At 35.6% G+C, this 26837-nt stretch overlaps 1 protein-coding gene across 3 annotated transcripts in view; it reads right to left on the bottom strand.

Moving 5' to 3' along the window:
• The window catches only part of NBEA (neurobeachin), a gene marked incomplete at its 5' end in the record, with an annotated part of 627381 nt that overhangs the window by 501732 nt on the left and 98812 nt on the right, over positions 1-26837 (bottom strand). For all 3 annotated transcript variants that reach the window (XM_082859302.1, XM_082859301.1, XM_082859303.1), the window contains 2 exons: positions 7586-7719; positions 8335-8532. In XM_082859302.1, coding sequence (XP_082715428.1) covers positions 7586-7719; positions 8335-8532 — 332 coding nt within the window. The remainder of the gene's footprint in view (positions 1-7585; positions 7720-8334; positions 8533-26837) is intronic.

Here is a 26837-nt window from a genome sequence, read left to right as displayed (position 1 = left end):
AAAGGAGACAATCTGAAACAGCTGCATTCTGTATGATTTCAGCTATATGACATTCTTGAAAAGGCAAAATTATGGAGACAATAAAAAGATCAGTGGTTGCCTGGGGGCAGTGTGAAAGGGTAGAACACAAAATATATTTAGGAATGTGAACATATTTTTATGATATTATAAATAGATGGATACATGGCATTATACTTTTGTCCAAACTTATAAAAAGTATGATACCAAGAGTGAACTCTTAACTATGGACTTTAAGTGATTATGATCTATTGATTTATGTTCATCCTTGTTAAAAAAATATACGATTCTGGTGAGTGATGTTGATAATAGGGGAGGATATGTATGTGTGAAGAGGGGGAGTATATGAAATATCTATTTACTCCTTTCCATTTTATTGCAAACCTAAAACTGCTCTAAAAAATAAAGTCTTCAACAAAAATAAAAATTAATTTAAAACTTTAAAAATAATGTCAAATGTGATATAAAATGTGCAGAAGAGAAAGTTACGAGTTTTTATTTGGAGAAGGTTGAGTTTGAGTTTGGGTATATGAGCCTAAATAGAAGGCTACAACAGAAAAAGCTCTGGGTGTTGTCCATCTAGGTAGTAAGACCATAAACCCAGAAACAAAATAAAATAAAGGCCAATAAAATTATAATACTAGGGACTTCCCTCCCAGTCCAGTAGTTAAGACTTCGCCTTCCAATGCAGGGGTGTGGGTTCGATCCCTGGTTGAGGAGCTAAGATCCCATGTGCCTCGTGGCCGAAAAACCAAAACATAAAACAGAAGCAATATTGTAGCAAATTCAATAAAGACTTTTTAAATGGTCCACATCAAAAAAAAAAAAAAAACTTTCAAAAAATTACCATACTAAATTAACTAGAATTTCCTGATGATGCCTTATTAATTCTTTTATTGAAGATTCCACTCACTGCACATAACGGTCATCACATTCAGGGGAGAGAAAGGGAAGAGAGCATAAACACTTGGGGGATTTATACCCAATTCCCATCAGAAATATTCTGAGCTTTTGAGGATGAACTCTGAATATTCGCACATATGGCAATGTTCCTCATAAATGCAAATAATACTTATTTTAGATTTAGACTGCATGAATATCATAAAAACAAAATAAATGAAGCAATTTACCTTATTATTTTCAAAAGCAATGTAAAGATATAGGAGAGTTAAAGAAATAAATGCTATTCCATGCATAAAATAACAACACCTTCAGTTACAAAATATCATTAAAATATTTAAGGACAGAGAATGCTGATATGCAAACTAGAGGAAAATTAAGGCAACAAATTCAGTAAAGATGTGTCCATGGTTGTCCAAATTCCTGCAACTAATAATTTGTAGTTACCCTTCTGCCAAAACAATGCCTTGTTTGTTTGTTCTGGTCAAAGATAAAGCAGAAGCCTTCCTTTATGGCAGGGAAAATGCACAGAGCAAAATTATGTGTTGAAAATTGAAACAGCACAAACTAATACAGCATTAAAAACAGATTTCACTAAATTTAAAGGAAACTTTTTATGGAGGAATTATTGTAGAAAAGCAATCACTTATTATGAAAAACACTTTAAAATGGACTATAAAAAATAGCTTATTTGGAAAGTCAGTGAATCAGAAGTCATAAGTCTACAAGAAACAAAATGTCCTTTCTTGTTGACAGTTGACAAACTCATTAAATTGTTAGATGTACCATAAACTTTATTATCAGATAGCTTCTGTAAAGGATCCATGGAGTAAAAAGAACTTGGCTGACAAAGAGAAAGCTATTTGAACACTACACTATAATTTCCCTATGTTTCAGGCAGAATACTGTATTTTAATTTTTATTTATGGATTTATTTGCACAGTGAATTCAATATACATTCCATTCTACTCTAGTTAAATCTCACTAAAAAAATTATTTGGTTTTCCTCCTTTAATAGAAGTACTGGTATACATATGTCAAATATACTTTCTGTGTCTGTTTCACTTCAAAGAATACTTTCATTACTAATTTTGTAAACTTAAAAAAAAAGGCAAAATAGCAAATATGCATATAAAGAAGTGAAAGATGTACATTTTCCTGAAAAACATAAAGAAAATAAAGAGAACATAATTCTATAGATATATATTTTTAAATGTTTAAATACTTCTAGAAACCAAACTAATAATAATTATATTCTACATATACAAACAACAACCTCCACAAGGGAGACAATCATTACAAACAAGTACTAATTTCACTTCTTTAGCCTACAAAAAGCAGTCACATTTCATTTTTTATGTCAGTTCGGTGAAAATATGTAGAAATTTTTGACATTAGCTGTATAATAGTCACTTTCCCCTGAACTAAAAATCAGAAAACACAGACAAAGGATTTTTATGTAACTTTGAAGTATAAGGGGAAATTTGGGTTGTTAGACAATGAAATGCTGGAATTTCCAGGTAATTGTGTTGGTTTACAAATGACAGTGGTGCTAATCAGGACTTTATAATGAAAATTTAATTATTAAAGCGGCTATAAAATTCAAGATAATTACTGGAATAACTTTGGCTAGCAAGCTAGCTTTTAGGAAAAAATCTGGATTTAAGCCCACAAAACAAACTAATTAATGAGTCATAATATTCACATTACAAGAGGATTCTTAATTATAGGATCATTGACATAAATGCTTTATGGGATTTTCTAAATTTTTTATAGCTTACATTCCATCAAGCAGTCTATCAAACAACCTGTATTATAACTAGAAACAAAAAGAACACTTTCCTGAGAAAAATATTTATGCAATTACAAGAATTAATTTAAATGATCACTTGTGGTTGATTTTTAATTTATCAGAGTTAAAACAGCATTAACAGAGTTAAATTAACAGAGTTTAACAGAGTTAAAACACATTTTAATAATATAAAATTGCATCACATCAATGGACAATCTAACATTTACTGAGGAAATAAAGAAAACTCATTAAGTGCCTACTACGTACCAGACACTCGCTGTGATACACAGTTTATATATGCTATCTTATTTTAATTCATACTACTATCAGATAAAGTTAGCATTACAGTATTAAAATCATTCCATAGCTTGCAAAGGTGATTCTCAGAGTTAATCATGGTAGTTCAGAGTGAGAGCTCTGGAATCAGGCTCTCAGAATTGGAACTCTGGTCCTAATCTACCACTTAAATCGCTGTGACCTTCAACAAGGTACTCAATTTTTATCTCTCTCATCAGCAGAACAGGATAAAATGAGGTAATACAATTACAAACAGCTACTGGCACACAGTAAGTACTCAGTAAATGCCTTGTGCTACTATTACATACGCTCAGATAGCCCCATCACCTAAGAACAGAGAGTACATAATAGGACACTAGGTTGAGCCTTAGTCTGACACCAAAAGAAGGCTTGAGAACTACTCTCTTAGTGTATTTTTAATCTTTTGATATATAAAAACCTATTTATACCTTGTGCCAGAAAACATATTTTTTCATAGTACATTCTTCCTAAGTCAAACAAACGAGGAAGATTTGTTTTGCTTTCTATGATCTATAGAATTTAGAAACACACACTCAAACAAAAGGGGTTTTGGGGACAAGTCAGAGAAAGACAGGACATTTACAGTCAATGTATATTATCATCCAAATCAAAGGAAAATGAAATTTCTAATTCAATGAGTCATTCCTAAACACAAAATGCAAAAGCTATGATTATTTCAAGATTGGAGGTATACTTCTTGAAATCATTTATTAAGCATTTGTTATTTATACATTAAATAAATATTTACTAAATGTCTAGTGAAAGGTAATTTGTTTAATTATTGCTCTCAATGATCGCTGGACAGAATGGGATCAATCGACCAGTCCAATATAAAATAGTATTAATCCCTGAGGAATGACAAAACTTCCAAACAGCTTTCATCACTTGGCAGAATTACTCAAGATGATCATGGTGCTTGAGAATCATTATGAATAGTCTGAAATCACTATAACAACTACATATTGGCATGGTTTACTTATTCAAAACAAAATTACATTAAAAATACTGTATGTGTTGCTACAAGCTATTTAACTCAGTTCAATAACATTTATTCCTTTTGTGGTTCATTTTTTGTTCGTTTGTTTCACAAAGGCTAAACTACATGTTAAAAGAAAAAGCAATAAAAAGTGTTATTCCTGGAGATTTAAATACTAACGGGGTAGCTATAAAATCCAAAAACCAGCTAAAGAAAAATCATCTTAAACCCTTGAAAGCTTTTTTTTTAACTTGGTACTGACTTCAAAACTTGAGTTAACACATTTCTCAATTTTAAACCACTATATCTAGAAAATAGATAGATGGTTCACAATTAGTTTTCATCATTACAACTGAAATTCAAATTATAAGTCCTACTTCATCACTTAAATAAGTAATTCTCCATTATAAATAACATTATTGGTAGAAAATTTCAAATATAAAGTAACACGGCTCCTATTATAACAATCAGTCTCTATGATTGATGATATATATTTTAAAATATAAAACTGTAGTATTAGAGATAATCTAGATTACCTAACCCATTGTCATCATAATAACAAAACCAGCATGTATGTCAATCTACATATTTTATTGCATTTAATTTAAAAAATCCAGTGAGCTATTATTAGTCTATATATATATAATATTCTATATTATTCTATTATAATGGTAGAAACTGAAACACAAAATAGTTAATAACACTCAAAGTTGTGTAAATAATAAATAGTAAACGAGGGATTTGAAGCCAAGTGTGTCTGACTTGAAAGTCCACACATATAACAACTATAACATGTAGCTTTCATGATAAAACAAAAAAGCCACAAAATTTCTCCTGCACAAATAAAGCCTATTTTTAAAGGCTCCAGAAAATAAGATTATTCCTTCAATAAATTATTTTAATATTACACCCCTTCTATACAGTAAAACTCATCAATGATTAGAACAATAATAAAGTAGTGCCAACAAAGGTGAGGCTTATATAAACAATAAAAAGTTTCATAAACAGGGACTACTGAGTGGAGGAAAGTGCATGGAAACTAAGACACTTTAGCTTGAAACACAAAGGCAAAGAATTAACTTATTTTAGAGTTTAGCTCAATTTCTCCAAAAAATAATCAAGAATTAGATAACATTGCAATTTGGGGCATGTATTTATTATACAAAAAGATTTTCCAGAAAAGGTACATAAAATTTTGTCCAAGATTTTTAAAGTTCATATATTCTCATTCATCTAGAAGAGTTTAAAACTAACTAAAAATAAGATAACATATCCCATTTTAAGTTCTCATTCATATATATGAATTTAAGATATAGCCAGAAAATAAGAAATTCTATCAACCATTGCCCTAAAGCTAAGAATTTATGTTCTTCAAGTAGAGGGGGACGCCCCATTTAAAAATCTGCCTTTAACATTTTAAAAACCGAGACAGTATCACCACCAAAATGGTGCCCCTCAAAACTAAATATAACAAGAGACTGAATTACTGATACACACAATTGTCCACTAAAGAGCCAACCTCAGACATCAAGGGCTTTGAAGCAATTAATGAAAAAGTATTAGATAAGAATTCAAAGAAGTACATAAGTGAATCACAGGGTAGGGCTGAAATTGGGTATGTACTATTACTGAAAAGGAAAGTGGTACATTTCTTCTTATATGTTTTCTATTGGCCATAAACTAAGAACACATATATCACTGAAAAAGTTAGTTATTACATGGAAAAATTAACATGAATGATATAAGAGAACTAAAAACAAATCAAAATCAGAAAGCTGATCCCTTCCACTGCCTTTTATCTCCATGATGAAATAAATACAATTTAAATATCAAAATATAATATAAACACTAAAATGAGTTTTAAAGACAGGCAATGAAAAATAACCATGTGCCTTGGATGAATGGACCAGATAACGTGTTAAACATGGTTTTATCACTAAGATTTTATAATAACTACTCATGATGATATAAATTATTCTAATCATTTTAGTTATAGCATCTCAAACTGCATAATCTTTCTAATTTTTCTACACAAAGCAAAACATTATACTTCAGGTTAAAATAATTATGGACTTAATTCATATGAAATATTTAAATTACACATGGAGTTTTCTAATTGCTACTTCATCTCTAACTTCTTTTCACAGCACTTACTAGGTTTAAAATTACTGATCATAATGTGTACTAGTTCACTTAGATGACAAAGAGCAAAACATTTTGAATTTAAATTAGGACTGGAATTTAAATGTTTCACTTTTCCACTAAGCTGATCTGCCTTCCAATAAAAGTATTTAAGACCTTATAATATCTCAGCAGGACATGGCCTCAAGGTTCCTTTTCACTTCAAAACTCCAACCTCTACATTACCTTGATATAAAAGAAGCATGACCCACAGATGGCAGCTGGCTATTGTAAAGGTACAGGTCCCATTTATACTTAGATTTATACTTTACATAAAGATGGTCCCAACGCAGGGATAATATTATTAGCAACACTAAGACAGAATTTTGTTAATAATTAATTTAAATAATTAATAGGAGAAAATCATAGGTTACACTTCAATGGACTTTAAATTTTTCCCGTCTTAGTTTCATTCACTAGTTTTTCTACAAATTCAAAATTGGATGATCGATAAAGAATCTCATGTATATGTGTACATACTAATGAAGCATTCCTATATTACTATTTAGTAAACTAATGTTTACCTATATAACTTTCCCTTTAAATTCTCCAAACATAGCAACGTACACAAATAGTTATTAAAATTCAGATTTAACTTATGACATATATGATTCTAAGATATAAGATTAAATCAGAGTTTGATACATGAGGTTTTTTTTAACATCTTTATTGGAGTATAATTGCTTTACAATGGTGTGTTAGTTTCTGCTTTATAACAAAGTGAATCAGTTATACATATACATATGTTCCCATATCTCTTCCCTCTTGCATCTCCCTCCCTCCCCATGAGGTATTTTTTAATTTAAAACAAGAGAAGCTATAAAATTTGCACATGAAATCAATCTAATTAGAAGATTCTGAATACATAAAACATGGGTATGCTACTGGTTAGATTTAGGTTCTCAAACATGATCTATATATAAAAAAAGCTAATATCACTTAATATTGTGCTAGTCTTATGACACTAACATTATAGAATAATACCAATATTTAAGATATAAATTATGTGTTATTAAATACTATTCTTGAGAATAAACTTTACCCTAGTAATTTTATTTAATCTGACAAGATTTCACAGACAATCCAAACAATGGGCATTTGCAAAGGGTAAGGTCAGGACTAACACTTTTCCTCAACTTCATATTATAATCACTATGCTACACCTAGTAAGAATTCTTCATTTATTATCAAGGAAGTCACTCCTTTGTGGTTATAAAAATCTAAGTGTCAGGCTTTTTTACATTGTGTAAATATATATCTGCCTTAATCCTAAAGAAACTTTTATTAGCACCTCAAGGATAAAAACCAGTATTATAATATATTTACACAACACCAAGTGCACCATGCATAATCTAAATGAGGAAAAAATGGCATAACTTATATATTCAAAGAAAACTTACCAGACAGTTGTTTCCACTTGACTGTCGTTGAGCTGCCGGTTGTCCAGTTGTGCAAAAAGTGGGAAAAGCACTTGAATCCCTCCAATAGAATGAATTGCACTATGAATTGAATGTGTAACTATAGCTTTTACATCCTATGTTCAAAAACAAAAATGTTTATTACATTTTCTGAAGCATAATGTTATCACTATTTGCTTGTTCCAGCTTCATAAGAAAATTAAATAAAATAGATATTTTAAAATCTATTTTTAAAATTTAAAAATCAAAATTATATAATTTTGATACACATGTAAAATAAAAGTTTGAAATATCTTTGCTAATCACTTAAATTTGAAATCTTCAGTTGAGAGATTTTTACAAAGAAAATATGAAGTTCTAAATCAAAAATATTTTAGAATAAGAGACTCATGGATGTAAAGACACTCAGGCAATTTTTATGTTAGGGAGTTATACATTATTAAAGCAAAGTATTTTTTAATATCTGCAATTATCTATTTAGCTAATTCACTGATTTTATTTCAAAGGATATAGAACATATAACAGAAAAAAAAGATTTTCTACTAAGGAGACAAGTCCAAGGTAAAATATATTGCCAAAAAAGCAGAAGGTAAAAACATCATTCAAAGAACTAGAAAACCAAAAAAGAAAAACAAAGAGCAACTGGAGATTTCTAGATGAGCAATGTTTAATATGTAAAATAAAGACACAGTGCTGATGAGAACATGAAGACTAAGCTACTATTCACCCACCTGGAGCATTAGAGCATGTGGGGAATGCACAAAAATCGATGCATTTTCCTTTGGTGATGATTCCAGGCACAACTGAGCATCCGTGGCCTTAGCGTTATATGTAAATGCGATACTACTTGCAAGTTTCCCATCATACAGAACCTGTTTATGATGTTCTGCCAAATGAATATCACTCTCAGATTTAAACTTGAAGGTGCTCTGAAAAAACAAAACTAAATTAAACACTCTTTAAATGCAACATAATAAAACTCTCAAGTTTTAAAGAAGAGAAACATTTTAAACATTTAAAGAAGAGAAACATAATAAACAATTTGTTGTGACCCTTCCAAGTGTCAGGCGCTAGTCAGTGGTATTACATTATTTTGTTATTCTCACTTCAGTTCTATGAGTTAAATTTTATTATGCTAATAAACATGCTCAGATCTTCATATTCTCATTTTATTAAGTGTTTTTGTGTGTGTGTGGAACGTTTTTATCTTATTTTATTTATTTATTTTTTATAACATCTTTATTGGAGTATAATTGCTTTACAATGGTGTGTTAGTTTCTGCTATATAACAAAGTGAATCAGCTATACATATACATATATCCCCATATCTCCTCCCTCTTGCGTCATCCTCCCACCCTTCCTCCCTATTCCACCCCTCTAGGTGGTCACAAAGCACGAGCTGATCTTTATTAAGTTTTTGATTATTTATAAAATAATTTTATTAGAATATTATAAAGCCAGATGATACTAAATGTAAATAGGATTTTACTTTAATAATTCAAAACATAAATTTAATTTTGCTTGTTAACAGTTTCAAAAGTATTTATAGAAGTAAGTAGTGGCTGGCACATGAATTACTAATATAGAAATGGCTATAATGGTTATCATTTGAGACTAAAAAAAATGTTTGTTCACAAAAATATGTCTTTACTATAAAAAGTTTATCAAGATAGTGAATATCAATGCTACTCCACAAAAAAATCATGATGGCCATGTTAAACCCCTAAAGAATAGATGACAATTACAATAGGAAATTGAAACAAAAAATTCTTTTTAAAAATATTTTAATGAAATTATGAGTTAACTATATTAGGTAATAATACTGCAATATAAAATCCAGCTGACTGCCTTCTTCACTGGTTGCCTTAGTACTGTAAAACAACTATTTTAATATGTATTTCAGTAAAATCATAAATGCTCAAAATGTCTAAAATTTGGGTTTTTTGGATGCTAATTTTTTAAAATTTTCACTGGAGTATACTTAATTTAAAATGTTGTGTTAGGGCTTCCCTGGTGGCGCAGTGGTTGAGAGTCCGCCTGCCAATGCAGGGGACACGGGTTCATGCCCGGGAAGATCCCACATGCCGCAGAGCGGCTGGGCCCGTGAGCCATGGCCGCTGAGCCTGCGCGTCCGGAGCCTGTGCTCCACAACGGGAGAGGCCACAATAGTGAGAGGCCCGCGTACGGCAAAAAAAAAAAAAAAATTGTGTTAGTTTATGCTGTATAGCAAAGTGAATCCGTTATACATATACCTACATCCACTCTTTTGTAGATTCTTTTCCCATATAGGTCATTGCAGTAAGTCCCCTACATATGAACCTTCAAGTTGTGAGCTTTCAAAGATGTGAACTGTGTTTGCATATCCAATCACGTAAGTTAATTCACGTGTCTGGCGTACACTGTCACGTGGGTGCATCCTCTACAAGTGGTTGTGCTTTTGTGTACTTTACTGTGCAGTACCATATGGAGTGCAGTAGTACAGTATCTTTATTTCAAGCCCAGGATATCCGGAAGCAAACATCTCCTATTGTTGACGATCCTTCAGCTCTACCATCTCCCTCCCCCAGTCAGTAACTCTTCCTGCCTGTTCACTCGATGCCAGCCCCTGTATGTCTGCTGTTGTACTGTACTACTATACTTTTCAAGGTACTGTACTGTAAGATTAAAAATGTTTTCTTTATTTTTTGTGTTTGTTTTTTTATGTATTATTTGTGTGAAAAGTATTATAAACCTATTCCGGTACAGTACTATATATAACCGACTGTGTAAGCTGGGTAACTAGGCTAACTTTGTTGGACTTATGAACAAATCACATTTACAAAAGAGCTCTCAGAACAGAACTCATTCGTATGTGGGACTTACTACAGAATAATGAGAGTAGTTCCCTGAGCTATACTACTGTAGGTCCTTATTAGTTCTCTATTTTATATATAGTAGTGTGTATATGTCAATCCCAACATTTGTTTCTAACTCAATCTTTTAAAAGTAAAATTTCACAAATACATTAGAATTTTGACTTATTTTGTGAGCCAATGATCAAAAGCACAATTAATTATTTTAGAGGAGTAAAACAAATGAGTTAATTTATAGAAATAAAATTATTTAGCTGAGGGAATTTGGGGGAAGAGTATACAGAACATTGAGACACAGGGGAAGCTGACCAAATAATGAAAGACTACAGGAGCTGGATAACCCAAAAGCAAATTGTAGTACAATCAAGTAGAGAAGTGATGCCTCCTTATGTTGATGATATTTTACTAAGAAAAACAATGTGTAAATGATGGGAATGGCAACTGGAAAAAGAACAACATATGTTCTAGCTTAGTAGAGCTACTTTAAACTAAGGAATTTATTTTTAAATTTGACATCAAAAGCAAAGGCAACAAAAGCAAAAATTAACAAGTGGGACTATATCAAACTACAAAGCTTCTGCACAGAAACAAAGGAAACCATCAACAAAATGAAAAGGAAACCTACCAACTAGGAGAGAATATTTGCAAATCATGTATCTGATAAGGGGTTAATATATAAAATATAAAAAGAACTCATACAACTCAACAGCAAAGAAACAATTCATTTAAGAAACGTGCAGAAGATGTGAACATTTTTCTGAAAAAGACATAAGACACAGATGGTCCAAAAGTACATGAAAAGGTGCTCAACATCACTAACCATCAGAGAAATGCGAATCAAAACCACAATGAAGTATCACCCCACTCCTGTTAGAATGGGTATTATCAGAAAAACAAGAGATGTCAAATGTTGGTGAGGATGTATAGAAATGCAGAGAATGGCAAGGATGTCCACGGATAAATGAATGAACAAAGAAAAAGTGGTATATATGTACACTGAAATGTTATTCAGCCATAAAAAAAAGAATGATATCTTGCCATTTACAACAACATGCATGGACCTTAAGGGCATTATGCAAAGTGAAATAAGTCAGACAGAAAAAGACAAATATCATATGATCCCACTTGTGTGTGGAACCTAAAAATAATAATAATAAAACAACGAACTCATAGATACAGAGAACAGATAGGTGGTTGCCAGAGACAAGGAGGAGAGGGGTGGCAAAATGGATGAAGGGCGTCAAAAGGTACAAACTTCCAGTTATAAAATGAGTAAATCATGGGAATGTGATACACAGCATGGCGATTATAGTTAACAACACTGTGTGATATATTTGAAAGTTGCTAAAAGAACAGATTTTAAAAGGTCTCATTACAAGAAAAAAATTTGTAACTATGTACGGTGATGAATGTTAACTAGACTTATGTGATCATGTTGCAATATATTCAAATATCCAATCATCATGTTGTACACCTGAAACTAATATAATGTTACATATCAATATCTTAATTTTTAAAAGTCAAAAAAGTAAAAAGAAAAAAGGAAGTTCTGTAGAGAAATTTATATAGCAAACTATAGATGAGATCATGAGTAGAAGAATTAAGATTACACAAAAAGGTTTGAACTGGGTGTGCATACTTCAGATATCTTTATTATCATCCATAACTGTTGCTTTTCCAATTGTTTTGTTGTAGCTAGGGCCAGTGGGAAATATCTAACGGTTTCACCAGAAATATTGTTCATTATGAAGCATAAGTCAATATAAGGTAGGTCTAGCCTAACACTATCCCCAAGTATCTTATAAAACATTTTACTCATGAAGCATGTATCCAACGATCAGATTATTCTGATGATACAGTTTTTGATTTTTTTGTTTTGTTTTGTTTTGTTTATTTTAGCACCGCTTCCCAGAGGAGATTTTTGCTTCCTAATTACAGACTTTGCTTATTGGTAATTTTTTAAAATAAAATATGGGCATTTCTGACAAATTTATACAAAAATTATTCTTCAACTAGTAAATCAAATATAAATAGCCCCATTAGATGATTTTATGCTGCTGTAATAAGAATCCTTTAAATACGGTATTGCTAATAGGTTGATTCTTTTCAGCTGCAACAGATATTCATTCTTCGAACATGAATTCATATTAATAATGTTTACTCACAAATTTTTGCCCCAACAGTGAAATGCATGAAATAGTGAATCTAAACAACATGCTACAGTGTTCACTAATAATGAAGCATTTTAAATTTAAAAATGTATCCTAAAATATGAGCGACACCAGCAAAAACATTGCAAATTAGATTACTTGCTTGCTTAAAATATGCTTAGATTACAGTCTTCCATATTAATTTAAAACATAAAATGTAATGTTAACTCTCCTTTTATGAGCTTTCAAAATAAATCTATATTTTAAGAATTTATTTTGCTAAATAAAATTCTATGCTTATGGCAGCGGTCCCCAACCTTTTTGGCACTAGGGACCGGTTTCATGGAAGACAATTTTTCCATGGAACAGGGGTCAGGGAATGGTTTCAGGATGATTCAACTGCATTACATTTATTGTGCACTTTATTTCTATTATTACTACACTGTAATATATAATGAAATAATTATACAACTCACCATAATGCAGAATCAGTGGGAGCCCTGAGCTTGTTTTCACCTGCCACTCACTGATAGGGTTTTGATATGAGTCTGCAAGCAACTGTTTATTATGATCTCTGTGCAGTCAAACCTCTCTGCTAGTGAGAATCTGTATCTGCAGCAGCTCCCCAGCGCTAGCATCACCGCCTCAGCTCCACCTCATCATCAGGCATTAGATTCCCATAAGGAGCGCACAGCCTAGATCCCTCACATGCACAGTTCACAGTAGGGTTCTTGCTCCTATGAGAATCTAATGCCGACACTCATCTGACAGGTGGCGGAGCTCAGGCAGTAATGGGAGCGATGGGCAGCGGCTGTAAATACAGATAAAGCTTCACTCACTAGCCCGCCGCTCACCTCCTGCTGTGCAGCCATGTTCCTAACAGGCCATGGACGGCTACCGGTCTGTGGCCCAGGGGTTGGGGACCCCCGGCTTATGGAACAAAAAATAATTATTAGTATTAGTATCAAAATGTCTAGGAGGGCTTCCCTGGTGGCACAGTGGTTGAGAGTCCGCCTGCCGATGCAGGGGACACGGTTTGTGCCCCGGTCCGGGAAGATCCCACATGCCGTGGAGCGGCTGGGCCCGTGAGCCATGGCCGCTGAGCCTGCGCGGCCGGAGGCTGTGCTCCGCGACGGGAGAGGCCGCAGCAGTGAGAGGCCCACGTACCACAAAAAAAAAAAAAAGTCTAGGAAATAGAAATTAAAAGTATAAATAAATGTATTTCAGAATTTCTCTAAAAAGGAAGCATGTAAAAACGTTAAATATGTTATATAATCCTCAAATTGTCTGTTAACATGTCGAAGTGAGAGGGCATCAAGTAACACGACTTCCTAATTCTGATGAGCTGTCATATGTACTGTTTTTAACAGAGAGATATAAGCATCCAACCCTTTGGAGAAGAGTGCAGGTAAATAACATAGATAGTAAAACAGACTTTACAAAAAAGTACATGAAAATTGTTTTTAGACCACACACACTGTTATATCTACAATTTTGAAGAATTTAAATCTGAAATTCTTTTCAAAGATTTAGATACACCAAAGTCTCTGCTTGTAACCAGAATTCATGCTGGAGGTAACCATATTTAATTGATGCCTACAATTAGACAAGTTTCACAGTTCACCATGCTATACCACCTAGAATTTCCAGAGGAGCTTCAAGAGCAGCTTACAAATTTCAAATTGACTCTAACCTATTGTTATACATTGCTAAGATTCTGACATTTTACTTATTCTCCCTGTTAAAGAGCCCATCATGGGTAAAGACTGGCATAGCCATCTTTGTTTTCTTTGAAAGCTCAATTAAGTTAAGGATCTTTTTTTTTTTTTTGCGGTATGCCCTTCCCTGCGCCACCAGGGAAGCCCGAAAGCTCAATTAAAAGTTGATGAGTGAGGGCTTCCCTGGGCGCAGTGGCTGAGAGTCCGCCTGCCGATGCAGGGGACACAGGTTCGTGCCCCGGTCCGGGAAGATCCCACATGCCGTGGAGCGGCTGGACCCGTGAGCCATGGCCGCTGAGCCTGCGCGGCCGGAGCCTGTGCTCCGTGACAGGAGAGGCCACAACAGTGAGAGGCCCGCGTACCGCAAAAAACAAACAAACAAACAAACAAAAACAGAGTTGATGAGTGAGTTATTGCATCCACTATGGAAACAAATATGGAGGTTCCTCAAAAAATTAAAAACAAAACTTCCATATGATCCAGCAATTCCACTTCTAGATATTTATCTGAAGAAAACAAGAACACTAACTCAAAAAGATATATGTACCCCCATGTTCACTGAAAAGTTATTTACAATAGCCAAGACATGGAAGCAAACTAAGTATCCATTGATGGATGAATGAATAACGAAAAGATGGTATTAAGTATTCAGCTATAAAAAAAAGAAGGACATCTTCAAATTTGAAACAACATGGATGGACCTTGAGGGCATTATGCCAAGTGAAATAAGTCAGAGAAGGACAAACATCACTTATCTGTGGAATCTAAAAATCGAGTTTTATATAACAGAGAACAAACTGGTGATTGCCAGAGACAAGGGGGGAGGGGTGGGAAAGACGGGTGAAGGTGGTCAAAAGTACACACTTCTAGTTATAAGATGAATAAATGCTGGGTATATAATGCACAGCATGTTGGTTATAGTTAAAATACTATATTTGAAAGTTCCTAGGAAAGTATATTTTAAAAGTTCTTAACACACACAAAAAATTATAACTTTGTGAGGTGATGGATTTGTTAATTAGCCTTATTGTGATAAATCATTTTGCAATATATACACATATCAAATCATTATGTTGTAGACTTTAAACTAAGAAATGTTATGTATCTATTGTATTTCAATAAAACTGGACAAAAAGCTTTAAAAAATTTAAAAAAACAGTACAGTACAATATAGTTAAAAGCTGTAACTTCAAAACCAATTAGACCTGAGTTTGTATCCCAACTCTGTCACCTATAGATAATCACCCACAAGTTATCTGCCTCTCATCTGCTACACAACCAACACATAAAATAATATAAATAAAGCACTATGAACAATACCTGGTACTTTTAAAGCAAAATGGTAGCTGCTATTATTACTATTTCCTTTTCTACTTAATATTATACATTTTCTTTATTAATTTTTTTCTTAAATGTTACTCATAAAACATTTACCATAAATGTTATGGTAATGGCATATTGCACTGATGACAGTGTAATTCAGATAACTGACATAGTTGCTGTTGAGGCAAAGTCTCATTGAGCAGAACTTTAATTACCCAAACTAGAATTACTTAACACAAATATGAGAAAATGTGCCACAACACTGCTAAACTCAAAAAAATTAAGTTTATCTAATTGTTATATGAGCAGAGGCATGTTATTTTTCTAACACTAATCTCTGAAAACTTCACCAATGTCAAGGATATAGCCATTTTTTCATTGAATTTATGTTAGAATAAAATATATTTGACAAAAGCTACTGCTTTCCCCAGAATCATTATGTGACAAATGATGCTGATATTAACATAGTAATGACATTCCAATATTCAAGGAATCATATTTTCTGATGTATAATTAAGAGAATGTTGCCACTTGTATACTGTACAATGATTTTCTCCTCAAAACGAATAAATAATCCATTTGAATTCATTAAAAAATAATCATTCAAACTCTAATATCTCCAAACTACTCAAGGAAAATACATATATAGGATCAAACCATTCTCTTGCTACAAATTTTTTGATAATTCACATGACTGGAAAATCCAAATTCATTGCTTTGATATTCAAAACCTTCAATAACTTGGTTTCAACCTATGATAATCACCCTCTCATTCTACCATAAATCACACCATCTACTCTGTATTCTCCCATGAAGCCATGCCTGATTATGGATCAATCCATAAACACATCCTGTACTCCGTACTCCCTTGCTTCTATCCCTTCAATCATGCCCACTGTCTCACATTCTATCATCACGTCCTGCTCACCCTCTCCATTACTTATTTTTTTCAAGAATCCTGAAAAATTTCCTTCTCTATGAAGAGTTCCTAAATCTTCTGCAGCTGGAATTAATCATCCTTCCCCAAAACGTTAATAGTATTTGCATTATGTTTCTTTTGTGGTATACATATCAACTTTTAATTATAAACATTTACAGATACAATTATTCTCTTAAATAAAATATAAGCTTAATCCCCAAAGCTTTAGAACAGTTCCTTGAATATAACAATTATTCAATATATTATTGAATTTTATTCAATCACATGCCCTACAATCATTACTACCAGATCCTAATAAGAAAGAATGTAGAGGAAAATAAAAGGTTACAGTCACAAGCATGCCAACAAAGGGCAAACAGATTAGCATAGAGTATTTCAATGCAAGAAGTGAAGTCAGTGCTTCAACATAGTTGAAAATGACTCAACCAATCAAATCTTAAAAAGTTATAACAATGACATATATCAAATTAGCAGAAGTGCCAAGTACCAGCACTATAATTACTGCAATATTTCAAATACTGAACAAGAGAAACACATCACTAATATAAACCAATATCTAAGAGAAATATTAAACATAATGTTAATAAACTACTTATACCAAATTAAGCAATCATTTACAAATATCAAGTAATTTTATGTAACTCATTCTTCTAATATAAGAAAAGTTGTTTTTTTCGGCTGCGCCACGAAGCTTGCAGGATCTCAGTTCCCTGACCAGGGATTGAACCCAAGCCATGGCAGTGAAAGCCTGGAATCCTAACCACTAGGCAACTAGGGAACTCCCCAAAGATTTTTTTTAACATGCATATAGTTGCACAGAAGAATGGATATTTTGGTAGGCTGAAAGTTTTAAAAATTAAATTGCAAAAGCAATCAATATCATAGAATGATAAAAGATACACTTTTTAGAAATGATTTGATGGGGAAAATGTGTGAATAATTATAATCTAATAGAGGAAACCCCTGAATTGTCTACACCACTAGTGTCATTCGTTTGTTTTGGTTTTGGTTTTGGTCATGCCATGCGGCATGAGGGATCCTAGTTCCCCGACCAGGGATCAAACCCATGCCCCCTGCAGTGGAAGGGCAGAATCCTAACCACTGGACCGCCAAGAAAGTCCCTCATTTGTTTGTTTAATAATTACTGAGCACTCGAGGATGTGGGCATAAACCTTCTCTAATTGGGTCGATACTCCAAAGTCTCAAACAAGTGTGTGACCCCTGGTATCTCTCTTCTGCTCTTGGTAACATTTTCCACCCACGGCTCACAGCATCTCAACACGGGAACCCTGACAAAGACTTCTATCCTTACCCCAAGAGCTTGCTCCTTTTCGATACCCTGCCCCACAAGTTCCAGCTGTTTCAGTACCTCAGAGCAGCAGGCCCAACCGGCTATGCCTGGCTTCTACCTCCTTTATGCATCAATAAAAATACTAGCCCCAGCCAGAGAGCTGGGGTCATTAAGAAGCACATCTCAAAATGCTTTCCTCGACTTCCGGGAAGATGGCGGAAGAGTAAGACGCGGAGATCACCTTCCTCCCCACAGATACACCAGAAATACATCTACGCGTGGAACAACTCCTACGGAGCACCTACCGAATGCTGGCAGAAGAACTCAGACCTCCCAAAAGGCAAGGAACCCCCCACGTACCTGGTTAGGGCAAAAGAAGAAAATAAACAGAGACAAAAGGATAGGGACGGGGCCTGCACCAGTGGGAGGGGTCTGTGAAGGAGGATAAGTGTCCACACACTAGGAGCCCCTTCGCGGGCGGAGACTGCGGGTGGCGGAGTGGGGGAACTTCGGCGCTGCGGAGGAGAGCGCAGCAACAGGGGTGCGGAGGGCAAAGCGGGGAGATTCCCGCACAGAGGATCAGGGCCGACCGGCACTCACCAACCGAGAGGCTTGTCTGCTCGCCCGCCGGGGCGGGTGGGGCTGGGAGCTGAGGCTCCGGCTTCGGTTGGAGCGCAGGGAGAGGACCGGGGTTGGCGGCGTGAACACAGCCTGCAGGGCGTTAGTGCACCGCGGCTACCCGGGAGGGAGTCTGGGGAAAAGTCTGGACCTGCCGAAGAGGCAAGAGACTTTTACTTCCCTCTTTGTTTCCTGGTGCGCGAGGAGAGGGGATTAAGAACGCTGCTTTAGGGAGCTCCAGAGACAGGCGCGAGCCGCAGCTAAAAGTGCAGACCCCAGAGACAGACATGAGACGCTAAGGCCGCTGCTGCCGCCACCAAGAAGCCTGTGTGCGAACATAGGTCACTATCCACAACCCGCTTCCGGCGAGCCTGTGCAGCCCGCCACTGCCAGGGTCCCGGGATTCAGGGACAACTCCCCCGAGAAAACGCACGGCACGCCTCAGGCTGGCAACATCACGCCGGCCTCTGCCGCCGCAGGCCCGCCCCGCACTCCGTGACCCTCCCTACCCCCGGCCTCAGTGAGCCAGAGCCTCCGAATCAGCGGCTCCTTTAACCCCGTCTTGTCTGAGCAAAGAACAGACGCCCTCCGGCGACCTACACACACAGGCAGGGCCAAATCCAAAGCTGAGCCCCTGGGAGCTGTGAGAAAAAGAAGAGAAAGGGAAATCTCTCCCAGCAGCCTCAGAAGCAGTGGATTAAAGCTCCACAGTCAACTTGATGAACCTGCATCTGTGGAATACATGAATAGACAACGAATCATCCCAAATTAAGGAGCCGTGTGGATGAAAGGCTCTTGGTGCTGCAGCCAGGAGTTAGTGCTGTGCCTCTGAGGTGGGAGAGCCAACTTCAGGACACTGGTCCACAAGAGGCCTCCCAGCTGCACATAATATCAAACGGCGAAAATCTCCCAGAGATCTCCATCTCAACGCCAGCACCCAGCTTCACTCAACGACCAGCAAGCTACAGTGCTGGACACCCTATGCCAAACAACTAGCAAGACAGGAACACAACCCCACCCATTAGCAGAGAGGCTGCCCAAAATCATAATAAGTCTACAGACACCCCAAAACATACCACCAGACGTGGACCTGCCCACCAGAAAGACAAGATCCAGCCTCATCCACCAGAACACAGGCACTAGTACCCTCCACCAGGAAACCTACGCAACCCACTGAACCAACCTTAGCCACTGGGGACAGACTCAAAAAACAACGGGAACTACGAACCTGCAGCCTGCAAAAGGGAGACCCCAAACACAGTAAGATAAACAAAATGAAAAGACAGAAAAACACACAGGAGATGAAGGAGCAAGATAAAAACCCACCAGACCTAACAAATGAAGAGGAAATAGGCAGTCTACCTGAAAAATAAATCAGAATAATGATAGTAAAGATGATCCAAAATCTTAGAAATAGAATAGACAAAATGCAAGAAACAGTTAACAAGGACCTAGAAGGACTACAGATGAAACAAACAATGATGAACAACACAATAAATGAAATGAAAAATACTCTAGATGGGATCAATAGCAGAATAACTGAGGCAGAAGAACGGATAAGTGACCTGGAAGATAAAATAGTGGAAATAACTACTGCAGAGGAGAATAAAGAAAAAAGAATGAAAAGCATTGAGGACAGTCTCAGAGACCTCTGGGACAACATTAAACGCACCAACATTCGAATTATAGGGGTTCCAGAAGAAGAAGAGAAAAAGAAAGGGACTGAGAAAATATTTGAAGACATTATAGTTGAAAATTTCACTAATATGGGAAAGGAAATAGTTAATCCAGTCCAGGAAGCACAGAGAGTCCCATACAGGATAAATGCAAGGAGAAATATGCCAAGACACATATTTTTCAAACTATCAAAAATTAAAAACAAAGAAAGCATATTAAAAGAAGCAAGGGAAAAACAACAAATAACACACAAGGGAATCCCCATAAGGTTAACAGCTGATCTTTCAGCAGAAACTCTGCAAGCCAGAAGGGACTGGCAGGACATATTGAAAGTGCTGAAGGAGAAAAACCTGCAACCAAGATTACTCTACCCAGCAAGGATCTCATTCAGATTTGATGGAGAAATTAAAACCTTTACAGACAAGCAAAAGCTGAGAGAGTTCAGCACCACCAAACCAGCTCTACAACAACTGCTACAGGAACTTCTCTAGGCAAGAAACACAAAAGAAGGAAAAGACCTACAATAACGAACTCAAAACAATTAAGAAAATGGGAATGGGAACACACATGTCGATAATTACCTTATATGTAAATGGACTAAATGTTCCCACCAAAAGACACAGATTGGCTGAATGGATACAAAAACAAGACGCATATATTTGCTGTCTACAAGAGACCCACTTCAGACCTAGAGACACATACAGACTGAAAGTAAGGGGATGGAAAAAGGTATTTCATGCAAATGGAAAACCAAAAGAAAGCTGGAGTAGCAATTCTCGTATCAGACAAAATAGACTTTAAAACAAAGACTATTACAAGAGACAAAGAAGGACACTACATAATGATCAAGGGATCAATCCAAGAAGAAGATATAACAATTGTAAATATTTATGCACCCAACATAGGAGCACCTCAATACATAAGGCAAATACTAACAGCCATAAAAGGGGAAATCAACAGTAACACATTCATAGTAAGGGACTTTAACACCCCACTTTCACCAATGGACAGATCATCCAAAATGAAAATAAATAAGGAAACACAAGCTTTAAATGATACATTAAACAAGATGGACTTAATTGATATTTATAGGACATTCCATCCAAAAACAACAGAATACACATTTTTCTCAAGTGCTCATGGAACATTCTCCAGGATAGAGCATATCTTGGGTCACAAATCAAGCCTTGGTAAATTTAAGAAAACTGAAATCGTATCAAGTATCCTTTCCGACCACAACGCTATGAGACTAGATATCAATTATAGGAAAAGATCTGTAAAAAATACAAACACATGGAGGCTAAACAATACACTACTTAATTAACGAAGTGATCACTGAAGAAATCAAAGAGGAAATCAAAAAATACCTAGAAACAAATGACAATGGAGACACGATGACTCAAAATCTATGGGATGCAGCAAAAGCAGTTCTAAGAGGGAAGTTTATAGCAATACAATCCTACCTTAAGAAACAGGAAACATCTTGAATAAACACCCTAACCTTGCACCTCAAGCAATTAGAGAAAGAAGAACAAAAAAACCCCAAAGTTAGCAGAAGGAAAGAATTCATAAAAATCAGATCAGAAATAAATGAAAAGGAAATGAAGGAAACGATAGCAAAGATCAATAAAACTAAAAGCTGGTTCTTTGAAAGGAGAAACAAAATTGATAAACCATTAGCCAGACTCATCAAGAAAAAAAGGGAGAAGACTCAATAGAATTAGAAATGAAAAAGGAGAAGTAACAACTGACACTGCAGAAATACAAAAGATCATGAGAGATTACTACAAGCAACTCTAGACCAATAAAATGGACAACCTGGAAGAAATGGACAAATTCTTAGAAAGGCACAACCTACCAAGACTGAATCAGGAAGAAATAGAAAATATGAACAAACCAATCACAAGCACTGAAATTCAAACTGTGATTAAAAATCTTCCAACAAACAAAAGCCCAGGGCCAGATGGCTTCACAGGTGGATTCTATCAAACATTTGGAGAAGAGCTAACACCTATCCTTCTCAACCTCTTCCAAAATATAGCAGAGGGAGGAACACTCCCCAACTCATTCTATGAGGCCACCATCACCCTGATACCAAAACCAGACAAGGATGTCACAAAGAAAGAAAACTACAGGCCAATATCACTGATGAACATAGATGCAAAAATCCTCAACAAAATACTATCAAACAGAATCCAACAGCACATTAAACGGATCATACACCATGATCAAGTGGGGTTTATTCCAGGAATGCAAGGATTCTTCAATATATGCAAATCAATCAACATGATACACCATATTAACAAATTGAAGGAGAAAAACCATTTGATCATCTCAATAGATGCAGAGAAAGCTTTTGACAAAATTCAACACCCATTTATGATAAAAACCCTGCAGAAAGTAGGCATAGAGGGAACTTTCCTCAGAATAATAAAGGCCATATATGACAAACCCACAGCCAACATCATCCTCAATGGTGAAAAACTGAAAGCATTTCCACTAAGATCAGGAACAACACAAGGTTGCCTACTCTCACCACTCTTATTCAACATAGTTTTGGAAGTTGTAGCCACAGCAATCAGAGAAGAAAAGGAAATAAAAGGAATCCAAATCGGAAAAGAAGAAGTAAAGCTGTCACTGTTTGCAGATGACATGATACTATACATAGAAAATTCTAAGGATGCTACCAGAAAACTACTAGAGCTAATCAATGAATTTGGTAAAGTAGCAGGATACAAAATTAATGCACAGAAATCTCTGGCATTCCTATACACTAGTGATGAAAAATCTGAAAGTGAAATCAAGAAAACACTCCCATTTACCATTGCAACGAAAAGAATAAAATACCTAGGAATAAACCTACCTAAGGAGACAAAAGACCTGTATGCAGAAAATTATAAGACACTGATGAAAGAAATTAAAGATGAAACAGATAGATGGAGAGATATACCATGTTCTTGGATTGGAAGAATCAACATTGTGAAAATGACTCTACTACCCAAAGCAATCTACAGATTCAATGCAATCCCTATCAAACTACCACTGGCATTTTTCACAGAACTAGAACAAAAAATTTCACAATTTGTATGGAAACACAAAAGACCCCGAATAGCCAAAGCAATCTTGAGAACGAAAAACGGAGCTGGAGGAATCAGGCTTCCTGACTTCAGACTATACTACAAAGCTACAGTAATCAAGACAGTATGGTACTGGCACAAAAACAGAAATATAGATCAATGGAACAGGATAGAAAGCCCAGAGATAAACCCATGCACATATGGTCACCTTATCTTTGATAAAGGAGGCAGGAATGTACAGTGGAGAAAGGACAGGCTCTTCAATAAGTGGTGCTGGGAAAATTGGACAGCTACATGTAAAAGTATGAGATTACATCACTCCCTAACACCATACACAAAAATAAGCTCAAAATGGATTAAAGACCTGAATGTAAGGCCAGAAACTATCAAACTCTTAGAGGAAAACATAGGCAGGACACTCTATGACATAAATCACAGCAAGGTCCTTTTTGACCCACCTCCTAGAGAAATGGAAATAAAAACTAATAAACAAATGGGACCTAATGAAACTTAAAAGCTTTTGCGCAGCGAAGGAAACCATAAAGAAGACCAAAAGACAACCCTCAGAATGGGAGAAAATATTTGCAAATGAAGCAACTGACAAAGGATTAATCTCCAAAATTTATAAGTCGCTCATGCAGCTCAATAACAAAAAAACAAACAACCCAATCCAAAAATGGGCAGAAGACCTAAACAGACATTTCTCCAAAGAAGACATACAGACTGCCCACAAACACATGAAAGAATGCTCAACATCACTAATCATTAGAGAAATGCAAATCAAAACTACAATGAGATATCATCTCACACCAGTCAGAATGGCCATCATCAAAAAATCTAGAAACAATAAATGCTGGAGAGAGTGTGGAGAAAAGGGAACCCTATTGCACTGTTGGTGGGAATGTAAATTGATACAGCCACTGTGGAGAACAGTATGGAGGTTCCTTAAAAAACTGCAAATAGAACTACCATATGACCCAGCAATCCCACTACTGGGCATATACCCTGAGAAAACCATAATTCAAAAAGAGTCATGTACCAAAATGTTCATTGCAGCTCTATTTACAGTAGCCCAGAGATGGAAACAACCTAAGTGTCCATCATCGGATGAATGGATAAAGAAGATGTGGCACATATATACAATGGAATATTACTCAGCCATAAAAAGAAACGAAATTGAGCTATTTGTAATGAGGTGGATAGACCTAGAGTCTGTCATACAGAGTGAAGTAAGTCAGAAAGAGAGAGACAAATACCGTATGCTAACACATATATATGGAATTTAAGGAAAAAAATGTCATGATAAATCTAGGGGTGAAACAGGAATAAAGACACAGACTTACTAGAGAATGGACTTGAGGCTATGGGGAGGGGGAAGGGTAAGCTGTGACAAAGCGAGAGAGAGGCATGGACATATATACACTACCAAACGTAAGGTAGATAGCTAATGGGAAGCAGCCGCATAGCACAGGGAGATCAGCTCGGTGCTTTGCGGCCTGGAGGGGTGGGATAGGGAGGGTGGGAGGGAGGGAGACGCAACCGGGAAGAGATATGGGAACATATGTATATATATAACTGATTCATTTTGTTGTGAAGCTGAAACTAACATACCATTGTAAAGCAATTATACTCCAATAAAGATGTTAAAATGAAAAAGAAAAGAAAAAAGCTTTCCTCCTCTCAAGGATCTTGGGCCTGTGCTATGTGTACCGACAAATGTCTAAAAACGGATGCTTTGTGTATTTTGCCCATTTTCATAGTGATTTACAGTGGTAGGGCACATCTAGTACCAGTTATTCCATTATGGACAAAATCTGAAGTCAGGTTGAATGTTTTAAAAATGAATTAATTAAGCAAGAAATGTTGTAAACTGGATAGTAGGTTTTAAAAGATTATTTGTGAATGCTAATTGTCATCCTCATAAGTAAAAGAAACCGGCTAAAGGATACCAATTGATTAAAAAAAAACAAGAGTGTTTTTCTGTTGGATGAATTCATGAAAGGTAACAGAGGGAAACAGATTTTTCCCCCAGCAAAAGAAACAAAAATCACTTAATTTTTATGAATCTAAAGCTTCTCGGGCCTCCCTGAACCGTTTTTTGTTGGTTTGTTTTTTTTTTAAATTAATTAATTTATTTAATTATTTATGTCAGTGTCGGGTCTTCGTTGCTAAGCCTGGGCTTTCTCTAGTTGCGGTGAGCAGGGACTACTCTGTTGCATTGTGCGGGCTTCTCACTGTGGTGACTTCTCTTGGTGCGAGCACGGGCTCTAGGCACGCAGGTTTTAGTAATTGCAGCATGCAGGCTCAGTAGTTGCGGCACATAGGCTCTAGAGCACAGGCTCAGTAGTTGTGGTGCACAGGCTTAGTTGCTCTGTGGCATGTGGGATCTTCCTGGACCAGGGATTGAACCTGTGTCCCCTGCATTGGCAGGTGGATTCTTAACCACTGCACCACAAGGGAAGTCCCCCGAACTGGTTTTAAAGCTGTCTTCTCTTCCAAGCATTTCCCAGTTCTTACAATCTGAACCCTTCTCCATGATCACATAGGACTTAGTGTTCACAGATTATACCATGACTATATTTTCATGCAACTTTACTTTTCAGCTTTTGTATGTCTTTCTCCCTTATTTGGCTGTAAGATTCTTAAAGATAATTTATAGTTTTGCATCTTCCATAATGCCTATAATAGTGCTCTGTACACAGAAACGCTTTAATAAATGTCTTCTGAATTGTAAAGCTGTATGAGAAAATTCATCATAATGTAATCATTTTCATTTTCCCAAGTCATTTTAAAGCTACTTTTAAATGACTTTTCCTTCTTCAGGGAAAATCTACGATTTAGAGTAAAATCATCTACCCCCTAATGTTTAAGATTAAAAACATACTACCCTATTTCATCTTCCTTGATTTTGGTCTTCCTTCTGGACTCCAATCATAAAACTCTGGTTTTCTACTGTTGCTAAAGTCTACCACTTTTCAGTTTTTGTCTGTTTAAATGTTTTTCTTTGGCTCTTTTCAGAGAGGCTGCACACTTTTCCTTGATTTACTGCATGTATAAAAGAATTGTTTGTTTTGAGAAACAAAGCAACCATTAAGTATGAATATGAAATCACCCATGTCCTTTGCCCCACATTGAACTTGCAGGCAAGTCTTTTGAGCTGAAAGTCCTGTACTAATAATTACTGATATAACTTTTTAAATAATATTCAATGAATTTAAGTAAATTTAAGTAAAAAGTCATGCAAAACACTAAAGATATCACTCTCCTTTGCTCATGATTACTATATTTTAAAAGTAATTTGTCTGAAGCAGTTTAGTGATACTTCTTACCCTTTTTGTTTGTTTTTTTGGGGGGTATTATACCTATGATGCTTAAGAACTCCAAGTACATGGTTTCCAAAAATAAGGACTGGAATAAAATACTGAGAAGTGTGTTGTGAAACACTGTAAATAGCTTCTCCACATCTACGTTTTAACACTGCTGAACTGTATGTACATTCCATTATCAGGTAAAAAAAAAAAACTTTACTTTCATTTGGTTCATACTGCTTACAAAGGAATCAAAAATGTTTAATATATTCTCTTGGAA

This window comes from Leucopleurus acutus (assembly GCF_964270905.1).
Source record: "Leucopleurus acutus genome assembly, chromosome: 18".
Classification (NCBI taxonomy): Eukaryota; Metazoa; Chordata; class Mammalia; order Artiodactyla; family Delphinidae; genus Leucopleurus; species Leucopleurus acutus.
This window is presented reverse-complemented; position numbering and strand designations above follow the sequence as displayed.